The sequence below is a fragment of the Phycodurus eques genome, chromosome 3 (genome assembly GCF_024500275.1).
Source record: "Phycodurus eques isolate BA_2022a chromosome 3, UOR_Pequ_1.1, whole genome shotgun sequence".
Classification (NCBI taxonomy): Eukaryota; Metazoa; Chordata; class Actinopteri; order Syngnathiformes; family Syngnathidae; genus Phycodurus; species Phycodurus eques.
In genome coordinates, this window is record NC_084527.1 from 29,760,496 (window position 1) to 29,778,187 (window position 17,692).

Below are 17,692 nucleotides of genomic sequence, written 5' to 3' on the forward strand. Positions count from 1 at the left end.
TGCTCTTCTTCCACGACATAGCAGCAGGTGCAATTCATCTGTATTCCACTTGTTGCCGTTTATACAACAGAATAACTTTTTGGATCGGTGATCTTTGTGTTCAGCGAAACAGGCCCAGATTTCAAGTCAATTTGTGACTAATTTGAAATGAGACCCTCATTATTTCAGCATGTACACAGACCTTTAGAGGCGTTTTTGTTTGTTGGTGTGCCGTGAGATTTTTCCAATATATAAAATGTGCATTGGCTCAATAGAGGTTGTGAAACACTGTTATAATCCAATTGTGACTGTCTAATCAAAACATATGCAAGAGTCTTTATTGTTGTTGTGTAAACATGCAAAACGTACGGTGCGCCCATATAATTTGATCAATACCGGTAAGAAATGGCCCACTGAATTTTCCTTTTGAAAATCAATTAATTTGACGGCGTACTGAGAATTTGAATTATTGGAAGCTGTTATACATTAAAATGTCATAATTCTAAGAAAAAGATTATGCTGCAGTTAATATTTTTCAAATTTTAATGCCAACATGTCTTTACCCTTAGTATCCACCAATGAGTAGTTCGGATCATTTATGCACTCGTATGTGCAGAGTTTGAAGGGCGAAATGTAAATTATGATTATTATTATTATTATTATTATTATTTTTATGAATTGGTCTATTCATCACATCATATGAAAATGACCAATAATAATAATTATTATTATTATTATTGTTTTGTGCAGTTTTTTAAATATTTTACAGAGACTCTAGACCTGCTACATTTTGGAATAGAGGTTGAACAATAGTGGGGCCCAGAAAATGTCAACATAGTCACAGTAATAATAATAATAATTATTATTATCATTATTATTGTTGGTCATTTTCATATGATTTGATGAATATTATTATTGTTTTTTTTTTTGTTGTTTTTTTAAGAATCGATACCAGGGACGTTGCAGACATTTTGGGGGCCAGGGGCTCAATTGAAGGAAAAGGGCAGTCCTCTAATTTATTTAATAGTACATCTCAGACTTACATATTTATTTCAATACCCTACCACTAATTGTTGAAAACTCAGCCGATTTCTACAAAATAATCTGGCTACACAAAGAAATTTATTTTCAACAGTATTCACAGGGTTTCTCACAAGAGTAAGCAAGAACAAAAGTAGCTGAGACACCATGTGTGTGTTTTCTATGCTACTTGTCTATAACAAATATTTAGAATAGCTGACGGCACCAGGGAGAGGTACAAGAATGTTCAAATATAGCATCAAAATGTGTTTATTTTCTCCGAAGATAATGAATTAATTATTGGTGTTATTTCAATAAATGGTACTATAAATTAAACCGAATCTTCACGCAAAATTGAAAAAAGAGTTTTCTCCAAAAGCAAACCAACCTATATCCTCGAAACAACAATTAGACCAATGTATAGTTGTGACAGTTCAGTGCGTTCCACGTTCCTTTCCTGCTCATTTTGCACATTTTCCTGAAAACAACAACAACAAAAACAACTGTAGAAACACTGAAAATCAATGCAAAGTTCTCTTGTCTCTTGTCTCGGTTTCTTTTTGCTCTTGTGTAATGCTGCTGGTTATTTTGTTGTGGCCATGTATTGAGAGATTTGCTACTCTGCCGGTTCCTGACGCTATAACTATCCAACAGAAACCATCATTTCCAGAATATATTCATAATCCATTATCAAAACGATCATTGTATTTATTGTTCCCATTATTACCACTACATTTCTCTCCCCACACCTGGACTTCGATGGTGACATGAACTCATATTCAGTGCACCTTTCACATTTGAAGGACGGCTTGTCTGTCTGTATCAGGTAATGTAATGTCTGTAGAACAGACCTCAATATCTCACATTCATGTGTTTGGTTTTGTCAATCTTTCTCTCAAGCAGCCACTCAGCCACATTATTAGGTACAGGTAAGTGTCAAAACAGTAATAGGAAGTTACAGTGAAAATAATTTGTACGAGATCTAATTAGGTTGTGTACAAGTAATGAACCACTTTTGCCCAAAGTCAGCTGGGACAGACTCCAGATTATCATGACCATGAAAAAGATGAGCGCTATCATCATTGGACGGATGAGCAGTCACCCCATATTTGTGTGAGCAAAAACCTGCATTTCATAAGAGATTAGTTCAATTACAATGGCGCAAACAATGAATATGTGATTAAGATTAAGAAATGAGGTCTGTGCGTACTTTTATTTGCTCTGTGTACGCGTCACTTCACATTTTGCTTAAAACTTGACAAATACAATCTGCAGGGAGTAGATCTACTATGCACACATCACAGCCACCCAATTAAGTGCTCACTCTTCGGATCACATGCTCATCACACAGAACCTGTGTATGTAAATATTTCATTGGAACATACAGCTGTGAGGCACAAGCATAGTTGGCTGGACAGTGTTCGTCCCTTCCAAAAATGTTAAAAAATACATGTGACTTTGAGGGCACAGAGCATATTAATAAAACAAGAGCTACCCACACACAGCCTGAATATTTTTTGGGATTGCGGTTGTTGAAATCAAAGAAGGTTCAAGAGCTCTTCCAGACAACAGATTGCACTATCAACCTACATTTATGCAGTAAAATACATTCAAGTACAGTAGACATTGTTAGTATTAGTAGACGTAAACGCTACATTTTGCGCCTCTGTGCGATTGTGTGTGAAGTGTTTGAAGGAAAAAAGTACGCTCATGCCAAGCAAATCTACCCTCAGCAACTATAGGAAATAAAACATAGTTGCCATATTCGAGTCTTTTACACCCTGCGGCACCACCCAGTGAGCTTCAAAGACGGGATAATGCCAGACACCCTGGGATGCCTCCAGCAAGTCAATGGATCAAGTAAGGAAGGCCATATTTTTTGTGACGGGAGCAGTTCGATCATAGCAAGGCCGCAGCCTCCATCATTTACTGTCTTTATCCGTTGGTGTGAAGCTGAGCCTGACTGAAGCACAACAGAATACCATGCAACCCATCATCATTCCCCCCCACAAAAAAAGACAAATGTATATTTAATGAATTTGTTTTTCTTGTAAATTTGGCGTTTTGTGCGCTGAACTGTAATTGGTAACTTTGAGTACAGGTCGAAATGGAGTCTCACACGTCTCACTGTGTGCCACGCCTTTAGAAGCAACAGCCAAAATAAGAAACATTATTACAACAATACATCTTTGACAGTAATCTTCAAACTTGACCATTATTTGTCAATGTATCACGATTTGGCGCAGCTCTTTCATTGGATATCATGTTAAAGTTGCGATATTGTTGTCGTTGGTCAGTGTCTATTAATATTAGTCGCACAATTGTAACTTTAAATTTGACTACGAGTTCGGTCGTTAAAAACTGATTTTATCAAATGCACACATTGCACACGTATTTTAATGAATGAGCCATTCAACGCTCTGACACGGCGAATAAAGTGAAGTAAATGCATACATTTTTCATCTAAGAGATCCTAAGAAGTCAGTAAATGCTGCTCCTTTGACAGCCGTATTTCCACAAGCAGTGACCTTCGAGCAAGCCTACTGTCCCTCATGCTCCATTCGGGCCTTGGGCTCGGATTGATATCCAAAAACTGCCGTCGGCACTAAGTCGCTAATAGTATAGAGGTGGCAGGCGCCATGGCAACACTCGAGGACGTCGAGCTACGGCAAACCAGGGCAACATCTCTGTCTGCATGGGTAAACATCACCTCAAATAGTTTGTTTCTCGTGGGTGATGCGGGGAAGACTGATATGACCTATATGGCACACTCGCTGACACGAAGCAAAAGCCCATTAGCAATCCAGATTAGCACAGAGAAGAACCCCCAGCAGGCATCCCAGCTCCCCAGGAGCTGCTTGTTGATTAGCATTAGCTTAATTGGCAGCATTTACTATCACCTACACTAATCGCATTTGAAACACATCAGCCTCAGCGCAGCATCTTAGATGTTCAAACCTTGAATAGGAATAAAGAACTTTTGGTAACCGCACCAGAGTAAGGAGAGACCCGTTTCAAAGTTGGCAACAGGTTTTTCATTTAATGGATTTCAACAAAAAAAACATATAAAAACTTTACGCAGTGTTTTTGTTCACATGTTTATTGATCTGTGTGTGCAGCAGACAAATTGGAATCCTTTTAAAACTATTTTAAACCTAACATAATTCAATTTAAATACTGGCAAATTAATTAATTGAAAGCCAAGTGATGGAGGTAAAGTGTTGGCATTGTTTTGGCAATCTAAAGACACACATTTGAGCATGTACAGCATGTTGAAACGCATGGTACTGTGTATGAAAAAAAATAAACCATCTCTGTACACACTGGATGTGCAATGCAAAACAAATTTTGAAATTCAATAAACAACAATAAGTTAATTTCAGGAATACACAGGAAATTCATGGAGATGTGAACATAAATCTCAACTTCAAAAAGCATCCATGTTTGTACCATACAGTGTTTAGGATTCCTCAAAGGAATAGTCTAATATTTCATGTATAGCATACGTGCAGTTGGGAGCCCCCTTGGCTTTGCATAACTGCTGGGTAAAAAAAAAAAATGATGAATGTAAACATAATATAATATGCTAAAACAATTTCTTTTTGCAGGACTGGCACAACTAGCTAAACTTACATGTTCTATCCACCATCAATGTTGTTGAAACGATGTCAGAAATTGTATTGAATGATCACACAGTATTCAATTACAGTAATCCCTCATTTGGTCCCCCAGGAGGTGTCCGGGTTTTCAGTCAACTGCCAAACTAGGCTAAGGGGTCCTGGCTAGTTTGAGTTTTAACTCTGTAGACATACTGTACTGTACTGATGTTTTCAAGAAAGAACATTTTCTTTTTTTAAACGCAACGTCAAACTATTCCTTTGAGTTAAAAGCACCAACATGATGCTGCTTGGAAGCAAACAGTTACAGTATCCACGTCATAAACAAAACAACAAGAAATGTGCATCACATTCAATAATGCCATCCAGTGTCTCTGAAACATAAAGCTTTTAGCTCAAACACCCCACACCACGATTGGACACAACAACTACAACAGACAGTAACATTTACATTGTGTTCCCTGCTCGCGATTAAGTATGCAATACGGCTTTTCCTGTTAAAATATGGAACGCATTTAAGCAGCATCAAGCTTTTTCTCTGTGATCGAAAAAAAGAAAATCATAAAATAGTACAATTTCATAAAAATGGGTGTTACCCAAGATAGTATTCCACCTTGTCTGTAAAAAGACCTTGAAAACTAGCGGCTTGGCATCAAAAATAACCTCTCAAAGACCCTGAAGTCCTGTAAATACATGACATAGATGATCCTGCATCTGTTGCTAATTGTGGCGTTCCACCATCTGACAAATGAAGCTGTACTTTATGACAGCATCACTTTCCGGTCTGTGCGGCCCTACTGGGGGCTGTGCTCATATGAGGGGAACATGGACTTCCGGGTTTTGGGAGGCGGCGGTGGAGGCTTGCTATCAATTTTCATTGGCAGCGGAGGAATGAACTGCAAGGAAGGCGAGAGTGGTGTTATATTTCTGAATATTTTAGCATTTATATGCCATTAAATATGCATTAGTGGCATTTTCTTTGAGCAGATGCACCTCTGAAGAGAACGCAGCGTTGTCAATCTCATGCGGGTGTTTCTTTGGAGGCATTGGTGGGGGGGTGCCGGGGGTGTCAATGGCGTTGGCATCATTGTCACTGAGCAGTGATGAAAAACCTACCGCATAAGAGACAAAATGAAAGCTATCCAGATGGCATGCATCTGTGAACGTGCATGTGTGTGAATTTTGGCTTTAGAGCAGAATGCGCTGACACAAGGTGGATATATTCATCCTGACTGACAGAAAATAAAATGAAGACAGGCAGTGTGGTGTTTGTTCGAGCGGTGCTGTGTGTTCCGTACTTGAGCTACGTGGTGTGTGAGGCGTGTGAGGAGAGGCAGGTAGAGGACTGAGAGGGTTGGACAGGCTGAGCTGGGAGGAGACACCCTGGAACAAGGAGAGCGTCAGTCGTCTGTCGCCCAACTGTAAACTCTTGGGCCTCTGCTGCTTCTCCACGGGACTCTGGGATTGAAGTGGCAAACAAAGACATGAGCATTTGCATGAACCAGGGAAATTGAGCTAGCACCAAATTCATAGGTGGATAACAAAAGAATAAACATGATTCGCTGAACACTGAACATGAGTATGCACCTCATCTGCATCCGACTGTCTCTCCAGCAGCACCTGGGACTTGCTCACGCTCCACTCCTTCCTGTTCTTTCTCGCAATCCTGTTGTCCTCCTCTGAGCGGGACAACACTGAGGTCCTGCGATCGCTGGGGCGGGACAACAAGGAACTGCTCGTGAATGATGGGGGAGAGAAAGAGATGCAGGATGATGAAGAAAAACAAATGTGAAGACTAAGCAAAATTAAGCACTGAAGAGAGCATGAAGACTGACACTGGCTAAGGGACACAAAAAAAAAAAAAAAAAAATCAAGGAGTGAGTGGATGCACTGACTCTTGGGAAGAAATGCCCGAGTGTCCGTCCGAGGATGCAGAGCCACTGGAGAGGGCCGAGGAGGCGTTGGAGAGAGTAGAGACAGTGGACATGCGGCGCAGAGTGGAAGACAGGATGTAGGGCATCACTACTGAGCCCACGCGACTCTTCTTTCTCTCTGTGAGAGAGCAGGGCTGGGACACACAAAAAGGATTAAGCATCATCAGGTAATGTTGGCAGGCGACGGGCTCAATGACACGGGGGGGGGGGGGTTCTAATGGGGGACAAAACACTGGCCAAAATATATTATCCCGGACTAAAACAAATGTACACTCTGCTTTGAACGGGAACAATGTGGTGGGAAGGAGAGAGGGCCAAAGGGTCAAGTTGCCATCTTTCTTCCTTTAAAATTTAGTTTGCAGTTGGCAACGCACCAAGGTTATAACACCATAATGCTTCTCCACTTTCTCCCGAAGGTCCTGGAAGCAAGCAACCAGGCGGTTGTGTAAGGGCTTCAGCTGCTCTGTCGTCTTCTCCCCGTGGATGCGAATGCCATCTGCCAAGACAGGGATCTGGAGGGGGGAGAGGGGCACTTTAAGAGTTACGCCACTTTTTGTGCTTTGAGACCTGTGTAATGTGACAAAGCAAGTGCAAGGATTTACCTGCAGGGCAATGAGATGTTTCAGGACCTCAATGCGCTCATGGTCTTCTGGGTGTTCGTGGATGTAGGTGTCAGTAAAAAAGGCCTAAAGAGGACGAGCCATTTGAAAGCGTCTTCAAAATGAACACGTCTAATGTTGCCGCAAGCTACACGAGTTACATTTCAACATCGTGACAAATAAGCTACAGCAGTTCCCTTGAGAACAGAGCAGGCTAGAGGCCACCAAGAACTCATGGTTCTTATTTTTTTTATCGGGGTTAGGAATTAAGCATACACTTGAAGTGTATTTACAGAGCAGGTCTGTGGTGAAGAGATATACAGTACAGTTAAGCACATATTTTACATTTTGACTCCAAAGTGATGGTTTTTTTTGGTGAGTGGGTATCTTGGAGGTGGAAATAACTAAAAACTGCCTCAGAAAAAACAATATAATTTAATATAATCTAATTTCAATATAATCTCCCTTTTTCTCAACACCGATTGTCCATCGATGAACGAGGACATATGCCAGCCTCGTAAAATTCAGTAGGCTGCGCTTTTAACCACTTTCCTTACAGCATGCTTAACTTGTTCGTCATCAGAGAAGTGCTGACCCCTTACTCCTTCTTTTAACGATTCACAAAGGTGAAAATCTGATAATGGAGGATGGGTTATGGTTGTCCAGCCAAAGGAATTGATGACTTCACAAGCTCCTTTGCTTGTCAAGGAGGTCACTGAGAGCAGGCTTTTGTTCTTCGCCTTTGATAGTGGACACCCAATTTTTGACTGTGCTGTAGCCATTCGCAGCTTGCCCTTGTCCACAATTTCCCAAAACAATTTGAAATGTGGACTCGTCGGACCACAGAACACGTTTCCACTTTGCATCAGTCCACATCTTAGACGAGCTCGGGCCCAGAGAAGCCGGCGGAGTTTCTGGGTGTTGTTGATAAATGGCTTTTGCTTTGCATTGTAGTTTCAGGTTGGACTTACGGATGTAGCGCCGAACTGTATTTACTGACATTGGTTTTCTGAATGTGGCGATATCCTTTCCACATTGATGACGGTTTCTGATGCAGTGCCGCCTGAGGGATGGAAGGTCACGGGCATTCAACGTTGGTTTGCGGCCTTGCCGCTTACATGCAGTGATTTCTCCAGATTCTCTGAACCTTTTGATGATATTATGGACCATAGATGATGAAATCCCTGAATTCCTTGCAATTGTACGTTGAGGAACATTGTCCTTAAACTGTTCGACTGTTTTCTCACGCACTTGTTCACAAAGAGGTGAACCTCGCCCCATCTTCGCTTGTGAATGACTGAGCAATTCAGAGAAGTTACTTTTATACCCAATCATGGCACCCACCTGTACCCAATTAGCCTGTTCGCCTGTGGGATGTTCCAAGCAGGTGTTTGATGAGCATTTTTTGCCACCTGTCCCAGCTTTTTTGGAACGTGTTGCAGCCATAAAATTCTAAGTTAATGATTATTTGCTAAAAACAGTAAAGTCTTTCAGTGTGAACATTCAATATCTTGTCTTTGTAATGTCTTCAATGAAAAATAGGTTGAACATGATTTGCAAATCATTCTATTCTGTTTTTATTTATGTTTAACACAATGTCCCAACTTCATTGGAATTGGGGGAGGAAACCAGAGTGCCCAGAGAAAACCCACGCAGGCACGGGGAGAACATGCAAACTCCACACAGGCGGGGCCGGCGATTGAACCTCGGTCCTCAGAACTGTGAGGCAGACGCTCTAACCAGTCACCCGCCGCTCTTCCAAAACAATTTGTCCACTTTTGTCTGAATTCCCGGAGGCATCCGAATCAGATGCCCGAGCCACCTTATTCATTTATATTTCCTATAGCCACTGTTGCTACGGATATGATGGAAATTTCCCCATCATGGGACGAATAAAGGTTATTTTATCTTATATTAGAAATATTTATTATTAATAATAATATACTTTTAACCTGGCCCTGTTCTCATATGACGTCCCCAGTGACATATAGATTCATTTGTGGTTCAGAGGCTCTGAATTACTTTACATTTATATCTCCAGACGCATATTAATTAGCTTAGTTTGTTGTTCAAACTTGGTTACTCTCTGCTATAATGCGGTTGCACCCCCCATCATCTTTTTTCTCTCTCTCTCTCGCTCTTTTTTTCCCAACAATATAGTGTTTATTTCATCAAATTCATTTATAAAATTTCCGTCACGGTGGCAGACAATGCGCCAACCGATCATCGCGTGCTGTCGCCAAGATCACGGTCCGACAGCAGAGGTCATCGGGGAGGTGGGACAAGAGTCCAGGCAGCGGAGAGACAACTCGTCGGCATGCAGGACCACGGGACTTAAGTGCAGGAACCACAAGCGCATGGAGCACATCCGTGCTGTCGTCAGACAGAAAGAAAGTGCGCGCGCGCTGCTCAGGACATAGGAAGTCATGGTGGGGGTTTAGAAGGGAAAAGTAAACACTACGTCACTTAATGTAACAAAACACTCACCAATCATCACCAAAATTTACAAGGACATCTCTACTCATGGCAGCTTCAACCTCTGAAAATATTACAACAATCGAACCATCATTTTCTAATATGAACGTCACATTTTCCTATCCACGGCGCCATATACATCTCATCATGTCAGAAAGACAGAAACCTACAACCAAATTAATGTCGACATCTCTCTTTACACTTCAACCTCTGAAAATATTACGACGGGCCCAATATTTTGGACGTTTTCCATAGGCGCTCACTAGAGAAAAAGCCTGTACAGTACGTCATTTAACGACGTTAGCAAACTGTTGCATTTCAAGGCACCCCCTCATGCTATCGGTCAATGTCTGGAAACCCCTGTGTCGTCGTCGTGAGGCCGGATCCGCAATCGTGGATAATGTCCCACTCCACAAGCCAACGTTGCTTGGTCAGGGACTCATAACTCAAACAATCGGCCATGACAGCTCACGTTTGTCTGCGACGTGTCTGTCGGGTCTAAATTTGGCTACAATCCTGTAGTCTGAGCTCGGCCTCATTACTCGTCGTTTGTGTAATTTGGCATCATATACTAGCAGCAAAACATTTCCAACTTAATTATTTTTCGCACATGTGCCCATGGACAAATCGTGATTCCAGACGCAGCAAAAATCACAGAGCAAGCGGTGAGCAGTGGGGCAGTAAAAAGTGTGACCTGGAAGAAGAGAGCCTCAAACCTTCTCATAGTTAGAGAAGCCACCCATGACAGCGGGATCAACGATGCCGCTGAGCATCATGGACAGCGGGTTGATGGACAACGAGCGATCACAGGCTTGCTGCTGCACCAGGTTACTCAGCTTTTCATTGGCCATCTCCATGGTCTCTATGGCATTCTCCAAGGGACTGATCTCCTCCTGCCCATCATGAGTGTTTTGGAAATAAGTCAAGTTTAGAGGAATGTTAATTTGAATTGGGAAACAAAATGAGGCTGCTTCTTACCACAGAGACTGATTTGACTTCAAACCATTTCAGAATACCAGGGAAGCGATATGCAGTAATGTACGTGGTTCTCTCAATCCACATAGTCTGCAGGGGAGCATTTGGATTGTGAGTTATGTTCAAACGAGGTTGTTTATATTCGAGTATTTTGGAGCAATTATAGGCATGTGAGTTCGCATACGAGCTTAAATCTATCAAGAACATTAAAAGACACTCACTGCAAACTCATTGTCTGGATCCTTTTCACCTTTTCTGAAGGGCCTAGAATACTGGAATTGGTCCACTTCATTGGTTCGATAATAACTGCAAGATTAGAGAGTTGGTGATTCGGTGACAAGACCTTAGAATTCTAATTTCCATGGTGTTTAAAGGAAGTGTTAATCACTTTAATATCTGCTCTGGAACCCCCTTGTCTTTAAACCGGTGTGGCACAATGAGCACTGGCTTGACAGTAAAACACTGGATGTCTAAAGCTCAGCTAAGGACGTGTAGTACTGTAGAAGAACGGTCAAATTGTAAATTTAAAGAATTTGTTTCTTAATAAAAAGACAGTTTGTGGTTTGATTGATAATACAGTATAATATAACCGATCAAGTGTCCCCACCGGCACACATTAAAACCCATAACAAAATGTTTCATTTATAAGAACTAACAAACAATACATGGTAAAATGGTAAATGGACTGCACTTATATAGTGCTTTATCTACACAGAGCCCAAAGCGCTTTACAAAGCCTCATATTCAACCACCCGCACACACGGATTCATACACCAATGGGCGACTGCTGCCATGCAAGGTGGTGCCAGGCCAGCTGGGGTTGCGGTTCAGTGTCTTGCCCAAGGACACTTCGACATGCGGACACTTGTAGCCGGGATTCGAACCAAAGACCCTTCGGTCACTGGACGACCCGCTCTACTACTGATCCACAGTCGCCCAATATAGGGAATGTATAAAATGGGGGGCTGGCTTTTGTTTTCCCGAGGTTTCATAGAAAAATAAGAATACTGTTTGTCCCAGTTTCTCAAAAAGAGCTGCCAAGGAATTATTGTGGGCAGACATTTTGAACACACCAAGTGACCTCAATAGTTTTCCCAAATTCAAGGATACACTGTCCGGGAGAGTTGCTGATGTTGTCTCCAGGGGGCGCTGTGCTGGTCATGCGGACAGCGTTTGGGAACTGAGAGAGGAGTTTTAAACTGAAGTCTTCAAGCCACTCATACTCTTTGCCTCTGTAGATGAACATCTTGTTCTGGAACAGAAAAGTTGTATTTAAAACATGACGAAGCCAAACTATTATCTCCGTTTGTAAATGCATTTGCACCAAAATTTTATGAGTTTAATGAAAGTGGGCTAGGTTTTTTTTTTTTTTTGACAAGTCAACCAAAGGCCATCGAAAAATATATAAATGGACTTTATGGACGGGGGAAAAAAGCTTACATTGTATTTTGGATGTGCACTCATGCAAAGCTTAGGAAAGACTGACGTTATTGTGTCATTCCTCTTGAATCATCAAATAGTTGTTAACATAAGAGCATTATTTTAAAAATGTTTCAAAGAAAAACATTCATTGAATAAGTAAAGTTGTATGTTTCTTTATTTATTGAAATAAGCAATCATTTCTTACCCTGAGGAAAGAAGGGAATCCAAGTCCGTTATATCCAACAGCAAAGTACTCTGGCTGTGGTCGCATGGCGTGCATTATTTTTTCATAGAACTCTGCTTGTTTTTTCTGCAAGAGAAAACAAAAATGTGTAGATACTGTATGTTGTCTGTCTGTTTGTATTTACAGAATAAAAATTGCTCATAATATAATATAACATTTCTTTGCTGTTATACAACACACTACTGGACCATAATTGTACTAAATTGCGAATCATGATACATTATCTTACTCGATTCTTCAAAATAGATCATTCACACATGCACACACCCTGCTTCAGGTCCTTGAGTGTTTTTAAGTAATTGCCCTCAGCCCCTCTGGCAGCCTGAAACATTTCCACTATTATTCATCAGACACATTTACAGTGTACAGGGAATGCATTGCAGTGCATTTGCAAAACAACATCGGTTTGGCTAAGGACCCCCAAAAATGTCACCTACGAAGAGACACGCTTACGAAGCACAGTTTAAACTGCAAGCTATCAGTTACGCGGAGGAACATGGGAATCGAGCAGCCGCGAGAGAATTCAAAAATCAACGAATCCAAGGTTCGCAAGTGGAGGAAGCAGGAAAACGAGCTTCGCCAAGTCAAGAAGACGAAGCTGAGTTTCCACGGAAACAAGGCGAAATGGCCCGAGTTGGAAGCCCAACTCGAGCAATGGATTTATGAGCAAAGAACAGCCGGGAGAAACGTCTCAAGTCAACATTCGACTGAGTGCAATAACTCATTCCGGGAGACTTGACGAACTGTTGGACATCCGTGTAAACAGGGCGTTCAAAGTGAAGTTGTGAGCGACGTGGGAGCCATGGACGACAGATGGCTAACTAAGACTAGGAGGCAGCGCTGGGCGAGTTACGCCAGAATTTGTGAATGGATTGTGGATGCTGGGGCTAACGTGTCTGCTTGCACTGTTGTTCGAGCTTTCGCACGGCAACGAGGATGATGAGGACTTTGATGGCTTTATGGATGAGCATGCCCCGCTGCCTTTTTAAAAACATTGTTTTAGCGTGCATGCATGCTACCGTATGCTTTAAGCTAGCGTATGTTTTACCATGCCTGCGCCCAATAATTCGGTGCGCTTTATGTATGTGTTAAATACAGAAATAGACCCCGTAACTGAGACTGCGCCTTTTAATACGGTGCGCCCAATGGTCATGAAAATACGGTAAATAAATGAAAACTACTAGTTTGGGATTGCTTGTGTGTTTAGGTTTTTGTTGTTGTTGTTGTTGTTGTTCAGGGCGGAAATGTAATGCACATGCAGCTTCTTACCAGCAGCTGGCTGAGCTCCATGAAGTCAAACATGTGACTCTCGTGCATCTGGGCCAGCTCCTTGCCAAGTTCAATGGCCTTCTCCCACATCTGGGAAGATGTACGTCACTCGGTTCAGAGGTACAAAGATAGGGGTGCAAAATGGACTTCAAGCACTAACCGTTGAGAAGCAGCAGTGTGTAATATTTGAATGCTGACAACAAATAAACCTGAAGCCTATATGTGAAATATTGGAACTTGAGTTTCAAACATTCCTTCAAGGAATTTATGCATTATGCAAAAACAATTCACTTGTGACATTAGTATAGTGGCAGAACTGGCAATTCTCACCTTTCCTTTGTCCAAATAACATATGATCTCCTGGAAAAGTCTTTCTTTCAACTCCTGTTGTGTCCACACATGCTTCCCATCTCGAGGAATCAGATGAGGTGCACAGGTTTTGTCAGACCACTGGTACAAATTCAGTAGTTCGGATACGTAAATAAGAGCAACATTTTAACATGTTAAAAATAAGATCTGAATATACTGTATTATAAACCTCAAGTAATTCCGCATGTAGCAGCAGAGTGTAGGAGGCCTCTGTGTAATTTTCACAGTCCAGGTGTAAATCCCGCAGTTTGTACAAGTACCTAGGTATAAGAACCCATCAGTAAGGAGCACTTAATCAAAAATGCAGAAGTGAACAGTGCCTCGCTGACTTACCGGATATAAATGTCCTCCCTCTTTTTTTCCTTGTAGAAATTCTGGAGAAGAAAAAAAAGTGTCATATTAAATAACTGCTTAAGTACAAGCACAAATGTGTCAGCCTTTTGATGAACACAGGAGTGGGCCGTACCAGCACATTGACAGTGCAGCTCATGCGATGTTCAGGACTTTCATCATGTGTGATGGTGCGGTATGCCAGGAGATTCTCCAACAGGCTGCTCAGCAGAAGCGCCAGCTCCTCACCCGACTGTGACAGGTATCTGTGGCGTCTGCAGTGCTCCAGTAACCTGTAGGTTCATACAATCTTTCACAAGACAGTCCGTAAGAAGCTGCCCGTTATCTGACAAATTTGCCATGGCTAAAATGAAGACTTTTAAATGCTTGTAGATTGCTTTGACCTTTTGGCTCCTTAAGAAATGTTAATAAAACAAAATCTGTCGTCAAATATGCGTCTACTCACTGACTGAGGAAAATCTGATAGCAAAGACACGTTTGTCTGTTAGGATAAATTACAAAAATTACGTTTTCTCCAGCAGGACTTTGTATTGCTCATCTCCTCTACCTCCTTCAACCTCTTGATCCAGTTTTGTTATCAGTTCATTTTCAAACTGAAAAGAAACAGACAATTATGAGTAAATGAGACAATACTAGTAGTTCACTCGCACTGGGAGCACCCATAGCGTCATTTTTATTTCCTCTACTTTCTTAGTGAAAAGCTAAACTATATTCTGCAGTATTTGTTATAAAAAAAAATACAAAAATGTAAAAAATAAAAAGACGCACAAAAAAAAAAAAGGATGGTGGATGCGGGCTCTAAAACACACAGTCAAATAGACAAATCAAATAACTTTGATGGCATTAAAAGAAAACACTTTGTACATAAGATTGGAGATTATACCGTTTCAAATGTGCGCCCGGGGCTGAAATTGTGCTCACACTGCATCATATCGAAGAAGATGGGAATTGTGGCCTTCCTCAGCTCAGACTCAGGCACCAAAGTGACCTCCAAAATAGGTCCGACCATGGCTGGGATGAACTTCATTTTATGGGGGCCTGCAGGGCAACAAAAGAGTACCACTTAGAAGAATATGATTATGATATGAGAAGGCAATAAGCTGTAGCTTCATCTCACAACAAACATAGGGCAATCTAATAATACCGCAAACAAAACAGTACAGTAAAACTGAACAAAAAAAACATTGTCTTGTTATTCTGCCTGCATAACTGGCAGGCACCAAATAAACAAATTCAAAAACATCAATGAGAAAAAACATGAGATGGTAATAAATACTCACCAAGATTGTACCACATATCTCTGATCTTAAAGCCAACTGTCTTCCTCATATCGCCATATCTGTAGCAAATGTAAATTAGTTTAGCAGATATTTTCCTCATTAAAGCTAGAAATCCAATCCAAACTACTTTGTTTTCTATGGGACATGTTTTGGATTGGACCATGCATTTTAATACATACTGTATATTACATATTACATATGTATTATATACATCTTTTATATTTTTAATACTGTCTGTATATATGAAAACCAAATGTAAGTGTGTAGTTGCTCTACCTTATGGAGGCCCATTCCCGGCAGTAAAAAAAAAAAAAAAAAAACATTATCAGGACGGGAAGCCCGTTTCCTCCATGTTAAAAAATAAATTAATTAATTAATTAAAAAGAACTATAGGTGGAGCCCGTTCCCGTCAGTGTTTTTTTTTTTTTTTTTCCCACCAGTGACATTTTTTTCCTATATTTTTTGCCACTGTCATAACTATGGAAGCCCATTCATGTGTGCAATCGCATCCACAGGCAACAAGCAAAGTTTTAAACAATTGTTGCACTCAACGGGAATCTAAAAGTGCACTTTATAAGGTATTGTGTACTCAATACAAAATGTAGTAAAATGATGAGGCTGACATGTGATAATATCCTATCCTAAAGTACTCTTTTATAATGACATAGATTCCAATAAAACCAGCAAAATTTGCAAAGCTCCAACTTCCAACTTGTGGCTTTGGCACTACACATAGCATGGAAGATCTTTGGCAGCTTTTTCTCTCTCTTTTTGTAATTTACTACGTTAAAAAAAAGAAAAAAAGAAAAGAAAAAAAACCGCTCCGCTTATAGTTATTTTATTTATTTAACTGGTGGAAATGGGCTTCCTATCTGATAAAAGAAAAAAAGTATTTTTTTTTTTTTTTTTTCCGGCAGGAATGGGATTCCATAGTGGTTGAGTTTGTCAATCAGATATTTATCAACTCTTCAAACCACTGACAAAATGTGTCAGACATCTGTCAAAATTAGAAGAAAATACTATTCTTGGCCAATATGAAATTCTCAATGAGTGTTAGAAATACTCTCCACTCCCAAAGTATTAGAACACTGAGGCCACTTCCTTTATTTTCGCTATAGGCTTACTGTAAACTGAAAATACAGGCTTGACATCAAAAGAATAATATGAGACAACAAATCAACATTCCAGCTTTTATTTCAAGGTATGTACAGCTACATCGATATATAATAATGTAATAAACCTGTGGAGTGTATTCTGTAATTAAAACTTTCGGGAGGAGCAAATCCAATGCATCATGGATAGGACACATTAATTTACTGCATGAATAAAAAAATCTCACTTGTTTAGTATCTTGTTGCGTTTCTCTTGAGAGAAGGATTCAAGTTGCAGTGTCTTATGGGTGAGGAATGCCACGGTCAAATGAAAGTAGCTATTCCACAGCTGTGAAGGGTGCATAGGTTTAAAATACTAATCCATATAATGTGACAAATAATGAGTTTCTGTTAAAACAGAAAGAAAGAAAAAACGAAGCTGACCTGGAGTTCAAAATGTGCTTGGTCTAAGAAATACATGTTGAGGACATCAGAATACTGGTTGATGGCCCTCAGGAATACTTGCATCTGCACCAGGTTCATAATCATCCAATCCGCAGGAAAGACCTTCCCCATGAGGTCCTTGAACATGATGAACGTCTCCATGAGGAAGTCCTGATGATAGGAGAAGCTTCATAGTAAACGCCAGTTGGAGACGAGTTAAATCCAAAAGGCAGCATTGCTGCATGTCAGGCTCTCATCATGTTCTGACCAATAATGGCCCACCGACATCATCGTGACATTCCCATCCAATGAATGATATGTTCACAATCAATATTCTCCATAGAGTAGAAAGTGGCATGGGCGGTTTAATGTCCATTATTGATTAATTGTCTCAGGGTGAGGCGTACAGCAGCTAACAAGGGCAGCACCAGAACACTTACAATGATATCCTGTCTCGTCTTAAAGGTGCCGATATAGTGGGCATAATGCATGTCATCCATCTGCTTCAGGACAGCTGTCATGCAGGACAAATAGTGGCCCTGTCACAGAGAAGGTTATTTCTTACATTACATTCATTTTCAGTAATTCCCTAGCTCACACAATAGAACATTCAGAGCACCTGT

At 40.8% G+C, this 17,692-nt stretch overlaps 1 protein-coding gene across 2 annotated transcripts in view; it reads right to left on the reverse strand.

Moving 5' to 3' along the window:
• Positions 1–4,027: 4,027 nt before the first annotated feature.
• dock5 (dedicator of cytokinesis 5) overlaps positions 4,028–17,692 on the reverse strand; it is a 56,859-nt gene continuing 43,194 nt past the window's right edge. The window contains exons 28-51 of one of the 2 annotated variants that reach the window (XM_061673058.1): positions 17,510–17,608; positions 17,070–17,240; positions 16,874–16,974; positions 15,535–15,593; positions 15,138–15,292; positions 14,762–14,847; positions 14,370–14,526; positions 14,237–14,277; positions 14,073–14,163; positions 13,865–13,984; positions 13,535–13,624; positions 12,227–12,331; positions 11,710–11,851; positions 10,988–11,069; positions 10,821–10,905; positions 10,603–10,689; positions 10,341–10,517; positions 7,153–7,236; positions 6,925–7,062; positions 6,512–6,684; positions 6,204–6,327; positions 5,915–6,074; positions 5,610–5,728; positions 4,028–5,512 (exon numbers count right to left, since the gene is read on the reverse strand). In XM_061673058.1, the coding sequence (XP_061529042.1) occupies positions 5,411–5,512; positions 5,610–5,728; positions 5,915–6,074; positions 6,204–6,327; positions 6,512–6,684; positions 6,925–7,062; positions 7,153–7,236; positions 10,341–10,517; positions 10,603–10,689; positions 10,821–10,905; positions 10,988–11,069; positions 11,710–11,851; positions 12,227–12,331; positions 13,535–13,624; positions 13,865–13,984; positions 14,073–14,163; positions 14,237–14,277; positions 14,370–14,526; positions 14,762–14,847; positions 15,138–15,292; positions 15,535–15,593; positions 16,874–16,974; positions 17,070–17,240; positions 17,510–17,608 (2,748 nt within the window). In that variant the 3' untranslated portion in view covers positions 4,028–5,410. Of the gene's footprint in view, positions 5,513–5,609; positions 5,729–5,914; positions 6,075–6,203; positions 6,349–6,511; positions 6,685–6,924; positions 7,063–7,152; positions 7,237–10,340; positions 10,518–10,602; positions 10,690–10,820; positions 10,906–10,987; positions 11,070–11,709; positions 11,852–12,226; positions 12,332–13,534; positions 13,625–13,864; positions 13,985–14,072; positions 14,164–14,236; positions 14,278–14,369; positions 14,527–14,761; positions 14,848–15,137; positions 15,293–15,534; positions 15,594–16,873; positions 16,975–17,069; positions 17,241–17,509; positions 17,609–17,692 lie in introns of both variants that reach the window. The other variant, XM_061673057.1, reaches the window with a different exon arrangement.